Below are 7,184 nucleotides of genomic sequence, written 5' to 3' on the forward strand. Positions count from 1 at the left end.
TAGCTTCCAAAAACATCTATGGTGGTAGTTTGAATGGGGAAATTTGTCTGAGCCTCAGCTTGTATTGCATAGATTCCAAGATGGTGCACAGGGTTCTTCCCAAGTCAGAGGAAGAATAATCCGGAGTTGATGAGGCAGCAGTATACCATCATCAATTCATCCCTTCAAAATGGTAAATATACTGCCCACATTGTCATATGGATACGGAGAGGGATTCTGGTAATCGCTAAAAAGTCTTTGCTTTTTTTCTAAGACCAGCTATCTTGACAAGTTAGGCAATATGCCAACTTGGATACATTGGGTTTCTTTTTGTGTTTAGATTGTTGGTGACTTCTCTGTGTGTTTTGATATTGATCTTTATTAAAGTACCGTCTTTCCCATTGTGAAATGCCTTGACTTTCACTTTCTTTGCTGTAGATTTTGAGAGAACTCAAGCAGCAGTTATGCTTGATGCTATACAACTGGACTGCTTTTCTGTAAGCCTTCAAGCACAGGAGAAGGGGTAGTTGGTAAGGGAAAGTCAACTGTATGAATATATATTTCAGGATAGGAAAAGTGAAGATAAAATAAATTCTCAGAAGAGCAGTCATGGAGCTGCTTACTATGAGGTGAGCAGAAGAGAACTGAGTGAGAAGGCCATTGCCCCTCCCACTGAGGCATATAACAAGGGACAGTATCTTCCTTCAGATATTTACTGGCTCCTGCTGCAATAAATTAGATTGATTGAGTTCTAGAACATTCTGGAGCTGCTTCTGGGGTAACACAGAACCCATATATAGAGAACCTCAGAGACTATGAAAAGAAATCTCTATGAATTAAGTTGTGGCCAATGCTCCCTCTAAGCTGCGGAGTCTTGTGAGCAAAAATTCTACTTTGTGAGCTACTGGCATTAAAGTTGTGAGCCAGCGATTTGGCTACTGCATAAATTAGTTTGCGCTGGAGCCATCCTTCCTGAGCTAAGACAAAAATCTGTGAGCCGGAGGTTGAAAAACCGTGAGCTAGCTCACACTAACTCAGTTTAGAGGGAACACTGGTTGTGGCAACAGAAATCTTATTAATATGCCAAAAACAGTGTCCATTAAGAAGGGCTGAATGCTCACTTAAATTCTCTAAGCAGTTCCCTTCTCGCAAACAAAACACAATACTCTTGTTAGAACAAATCTACACCTTATAGGAAGAACACATCTTTATTCCTTTCTGCTCAGTCTTCTTCCTTCTGTCTCCTCCTTCGGAGCTGGAGCTGCAGCTGAAGTTTATTAGTGAAGAAGAACTGCTTCCAGCCGATTTCACGAGCCAGTGCTGTCATTTCTTCAGTAATATGACCACACAAATTTTGCACAATCATTTCCCACAGTGCATCAGAGTTGCATAACTATTTGTAAAAGTAAACAAAAGGGTGTTAGTAAGTCTTAAACACTGTCCAGACAAAAATCAATTTCCCATATCAGAACAAAATAAAGGGGGAAGGGAACCTCCCTCCAGTTTTCAGCAGTAGCTGCAATGAAAGCAGACAGAAACAGTAGACAAACACTGGTGAAATTAACAAAAGTTTATTCTGATAAACTGTATCATCCAGCACAGTAAGAGCAGTGAAGCAATCTACACTGTGAAACTGACAGGACTGCCCTCCCCCCATATTGTGAGGAGGGGGCAGGGGAGGCCATTGCCACATATGTGCAATTCCATGGGGAAACACGGTGGAAGTGTGACTGTATATCCACCTTCCTGTATAGCCAATTAAATGCAATGAAAATTGTATCTCTGTTTTTTAGACATGGTGCAACAATGAGAGGCTCAAAAGTCTAAAATAGTATCTGTGAAATACTGTCTAGTTTCAGTCTTCACAAAATTATCTCTGTCCATAAGGGCATGTCTAACACATAGCTCATGATACGTACAGCCCATATAATGAACACCACAGCTTTCTCCTTGAAATAAAATGGATACATATAACCATATTTGACAAAAATGTACTACTCTGTTACTGTAAACATCTGCAAAGGCATTCTAGTACAAGGCCCCTGAAGCCAGTGACTTGGACTGGAGTAACTATACATAACATTGCACTGTATATTGTAAGGTATATTGTAAGGTGGTGGTGATGAAACTGCTGGCAGCATGTAATTGCCATACGGGCCAGGTCTTAAGCAGTCATCTCAATCTCAGCCATTGATTTTGAAATGCAAGTCCTATCTCTGACTTTTAAAACTTAAAGTTCGGTGAACTGAAAGGCCCAGTGTAATGGAATGTTGCCTACACAGTGCTTTATGGGTTAGCTTAGTGATTATTTTCTCTAGCCCATTCAAAATACTCAGGATAGGAGGAACATGTGATGGTGGCTTATACAGAACCATCTAAAACCAGCACTGGCTCCTCTGACTTACAGCTTCTCTCCAAGGTCAGAGGTCGATGACATGCTATCTGAGATCCTTTAAACTGGAAATGCCTAGAATGGAAGCTGGACTTTCTGCACACGTAGCTTATGATCTACTGTTGAGCTCCACCCCTCCCAACGACAGTGTTCCAACCCAAAATGGCAACAGTATACACAAAATACCACTCTTAAGTGAATATCTTGTTTTCCCCCCTCATCAGTTCCTAGATGTCTGCCAAAATGAAAACTTCTTCTACTGCTTCCTGAAAACACTCAGGCCTGGAGGCAGGCAGGCTTCCAGGAAAAAAAGAATTCTAAAGCTGGATAAGGGCCACCAAATAAGATCTGTTCCCTTCGTAACTTTTTTACTGATGCACAATGACTATTTTCAAAAGCTTGCCCAAAAGCATACCACAGAGATTACAACGGGACATGAGAAGAAAGCAGTGTTAGGGTTTAAGGGTGGCCTTTAGAAACCGGCCAGTTATTAAAGAGATGCACTGTTCTGCAAGTAACAGTCATGCAGCAAAAATGAAAAGTACTGCTATTTTTTCAGCTGCACGCAAAATAGTTTTTATGTTATTGGAGAAGAGGGTAAGGAAAGGAAACGAAAGGGGTCCTTTTGCAGCATGCTGGTGAGAATTAGTATAATGGAACTGTGTTGTGACAAAAGCCAATGACGTAGATCTGAAAAAAGTTATTTATGTTTTGTAATAAAGATAAAACTGATATGCTATTTTGTAAGAGTATGAGATTCCTAGTTACCATTCTAGTGCAGCTTGACATAGATAATAAACAAAGAATGAATAAGTATCATGTTTTTTTAAATAGTAAAAATCTATTTTAAACTAATTATAGTCGTATAATGTTCTATTTAGTTGTAAATCAACATATATTATGAGCTATATCAAGTAATAACTATTCTTTAAGGAACTATATGGAAATACAAATGGAGAACTTGTTTTAGACTGTTAATTATATTTTAATCACAGACTGAAACTGCTGGTTCGAATTCTGTTACATTCAGGAAAGTAAAAGATGTCATTACATTTAATTCGTCAAATAGTAAATTAAAATATCACATGGAAAGAGCACATTTTAATCCACAACACAACAGGACTTAATTTCAATGACCGCAATAGAACAGTGCCCTGCTTAAAGCTAAACTATTCTAGTTTAACTAAAACTGAGTTAGACTGGTACTTGGTAAAGGAAGTACAATACACCAAAACCATGTACAGTAAGAAGCACTATGGTATTACTGCTCGGCTTTCATCCCAGTTATACTGATTTCAGATTGCAAAGCAGTCAAATGTCAGGTGTTCTCATTTAAACATGGACATCAATATGTTGTAGGATTACATGGCTGTAAAGTGAAAGTGGTTCCTTTGTGTGTGTGTAGCACCTTAAAGACCAGTAGCACTTTAAAGACTAACAAAATTTGTGGTAGGATATGAGCTTTCGTGAGTGTGTGTGTGCAAAGTACTGTCAACTCACAGTGGACTTATGGAAACCCCAAGGGGTTTTCAAGGCAAGTGAGAAGCAGAGGTAGTTTACCGTTGCCTTCTACCGTCTTCCTTGGTGGTCTCCCATGCAATTACTGACTGTGCTTAGCTTCCAAGATTTGATGAGATCTGGCTATACCATGCCACCTTCCTCCCTTCCTTTGGGTATAGTATGAATTTAGTTGAATTCCTCTTTTGCTTAGTGTTTAGCTCCCTCTAGTGGCATTTTGTTAGAAATCAGTCCTTGCGGTACATAACCATTTAAAATACTCTAAGTAAATAATGTCCTAGACCTTTATGGGTGCCTTCTATTGAATCTCTGCATCATGAAGGCATACCACAGCTTTTCTTCTATTAAAATAATTATAATTACATCATGCAGGACATTACAGATCAGCTGGCACTCAAATTAATTTTAACTTTGAAACACTGAAACACAAATAGTGGTGTAGTCATTACAACAGGAGCTGCGGTGGCTCAAGTGGTTAAGACGCTGAACTGCAGGCTGTGGAAGGTCAGTAGTTCAGCAGTTCAAGACCTGGGTGCCGCATGACGGAGTGAGCTTCCGTCTCTAGTTCCGGCTCCTGCCAACCTAGCAGTTCGAAAGCAAGAAATTGCAAGTAGATAAATAGGTACCACTTCAGTGGGAAGGTAACAGCGTTCCGTGCACCTTGGTGTTTAGTCATGACCACGGAAACATCTTCGGACAGCGCTGGCTCTTCGGCTTTGAAACGGAGCTGAGCACCGCAACCCTAGAGTCGGATTCGACTGGCTTTCGAGCAAGGGAACCTTTACCTAAGTAAATATTTAGATTTTGAGATTTTACACACACACACACACACACACACACACACACATTCTGTATCAAAAATATCAGCTCTGTCATCACTTGAGTTCTAGTGTTCGTATTAGGGTATTTTAGTAAAACAGGTTTTGTGTTAAAATAAGTGGATGTTGTAGGGTTGCCAGGTCCCCCTGGCCACTGGCGGTGGAATGGGGGGGGGGGATCAGAGGTTCTTTGGTCCTGAACAGGTGGCTCCTGCTGCTGCAGTAGCAGGGAAGAAAACTGAAACAAGGATGCCCCCACAGCCAAGCAGTTGATCTTAGGAAAAAAATAGGACAATGTCGAGGTTGAGATAGAGGGCAGGCATGACCTCTCATGAGATCTCTTGTGAAAACTTGGGGCACTCACCCAGGCATGGGTGGATTGTTCCACACTGTGTAAAAGGGCTGGGTGAACCGCCACTTTCAACAACAGAGGATGGACACTAGAAGGAGGAGGAAGAACATGTATACCAGATATGGTTTCGTATGTAACCAGTAAGGCTTCCCAGAAGACCTGCTCCAGAAGGGCACCAGAAGAACACTGACATCTGGAGCCGCGGGAGGAAGCCGGAAGCCGGATACCAACAAGCCTGGGGTGCTGGTAGGCAGACACTACCCCATTGATAATGTGGCCCTAGTTAGATGAACTCGAATTTGGAACTATATGTAAACCACTCAGAGACCGGCAAAAAGGTTAGAGCGGTATATAAATGGAATGTATAAATAAATAAATAAATAAGGCAGATACTATGGAAGCTTTGTGAGACTGGGAACTGTCAGTTATCCATTAGTTTCAGAAAAGCATTTATAAAGCTTTCTCTGAAAGTTATTGTTGGAAATATGAGCTCCTAAATTTGAGCTGCCTGGATTATTTTAGTTTATGAACATAATTCCTCAGTTTAGGCTTTGATTAACCAGACTGCAACAGATCATACCATGAAAATATAGACAGAATAAGGAACACATGAAATCCCTTCTAACACTGCTTTCTCATGATACACAAATAGTTTATTTGTAATGTGCACAATATCTATAACGTGTGTGTGTATGGGGGGGGGACTGAAAGTGCACAAATAAAAGTGTAATGCAAGGCAGGACAAGGAGTGTGCCTGGAACAGGAGCAACTGTGAATGTTGGGATAAGTAACATTATGAGAGCAATCATAAGCAGATCTGCTCAGAATTAGGCCCCAATTTGTTAAGTGGGGCTTATTCCCTGGACAGTGTTCTTACTTAGGATCACAACCTATATCAAAGAGCTATACTGGTATAAATTAGCTCACTGTAATAATGCTGTCCACATCATAAATTAGCTTTGTTAGCCAGGAACACATGTATGACACGACCTGTTACAGAATGATCCAAATAATATGCCTAGTCCTCAAAAATGCTTGTTTCTTTCCACCCTTATGTGTATTTACCGGAAACACTGCACCAGCCTATTTGAGACTTTGTGATCACTGCCGAGTTCACAAGATATTGTATAAATAAGAAATGAACACCAGTTGAAAGCACCTATCTCTAGACAAGGACTGTTTATACTGAAAAGGAATTGAAATCAAACTAATTTATAACAAAATTTTACCCTTTCAAATCTGTGAGATACTTGAGCAAGCCGGCAAATATCTTCAAGATCCAAATAGGCCACGATGCACAGAAGCAATCGGTCAGGAAGTCGTGCCAGGAAATCAAATTTACCCTGGCACAAATTGAAGATATGATCCAGAGTTCCTGGTCCAAAGATATAGGCTATTTGAACTGCGATAAAAAAAATAAATTAAACCAAAAAGATTTCTGTTGAGTTCTACAACCTCCCAATCATTTTTCTAAATGTAAGTATCTATCTACCCACCCATTTTTATCCCTTCCTCCAAGGAGTTCTAATTAGAAACTTGCATTTTATATAGTAAACACTTTGAAGGTGAGCAGATTTATGTCTGGCCTAGATATGGCAAAGCCCACAGATGATCACAGCAGAAAGTGGCCATCTTAAATTGCTAGTTTCTTCCCAAGTCTGAAAGTTAGTTAGGCTGTTGAATACCATTAGTGTCCAACCACTGGCATTAATAACAAACCGTGGACAGAACTTAGCTAAAAATATGCATATTATATAAGCGCAATCCTTCAAAACATCACTGTTGTAAAACCACTGGAGAAGTTAAGAGTTTCTAGAGCCCTCTGAAAATTAAAACCTACAGAAACTTTTCTTCGCCACACCCCACCTCCCTATTGTTTTTTTTTTTACATAATCACATATGAATATAATTTTATCTATATATCTAATAGCCAACTTGCCCCCTCCGTGCGGATCGCTAAATCAGCACGGAGGGGGCAGGTGGGGGGGAGGGGGAGGTTTGTGCACACGTGGGCCAGTCCCCACGTGTGCACAAAAATGCAAAAAGTTAAAAAAAATTTCGGGGGGATGTTTAAATCCCCCCGAAAGTGCAAGAGCGTCTCCTGCGCATGCGCAGGAGACGCTCT

The 7,184-nt window shown here is 40.5% G+C and overlaps 1 protein-coding gene across 1 annotated transcript in view; it reads right to left on the bottom strand.

Annotated features, from left to right (window-relative positions):
- Positions 1 to 1,201: 1,201 nt before the first annotated feature.
- The window catches only part of FBXO36 (F-box protein 36), a 56,749-nt gene continuing 50,766 nt past the window's right edge, over positions 1,202 to 7,184 (bottom strand). Inside the window, exons 3-4 of the mRNA XM_015413481.1 lie at positions 6,289 to 6,461; positions 1,202 to 1,372 (exon numbers count right to left, since the gene is read on the bottom strand). Of these exons, the coding sequence (XP_015268967.1) occupies positions 1,202 to 1,372; positions 6,289 to 6,461 (344 nt within the window). The remainder of the gene's footprint in view (positions 1,373 to 6,288; positions 6,462 to 7,184) is intronic.

The sequence above is a fragment of the Gekko japonicus genome, unplaced genomic scaffold (genome assembly GCF_001447785.1).
Source record: "Gekko japonicus isolate JY-2015 unplaced genomic scaffold, Gekko_japonicus_V1.1 scaffold155, whole genome shotgun sequence".
Taxonomy (NCBI): domain Eukaryota; kingdom Metazoa; phylum Chordata; class Lepidosauria; order Squamata; family Gekkonidae; genus Gekko; species Gekko japonicus.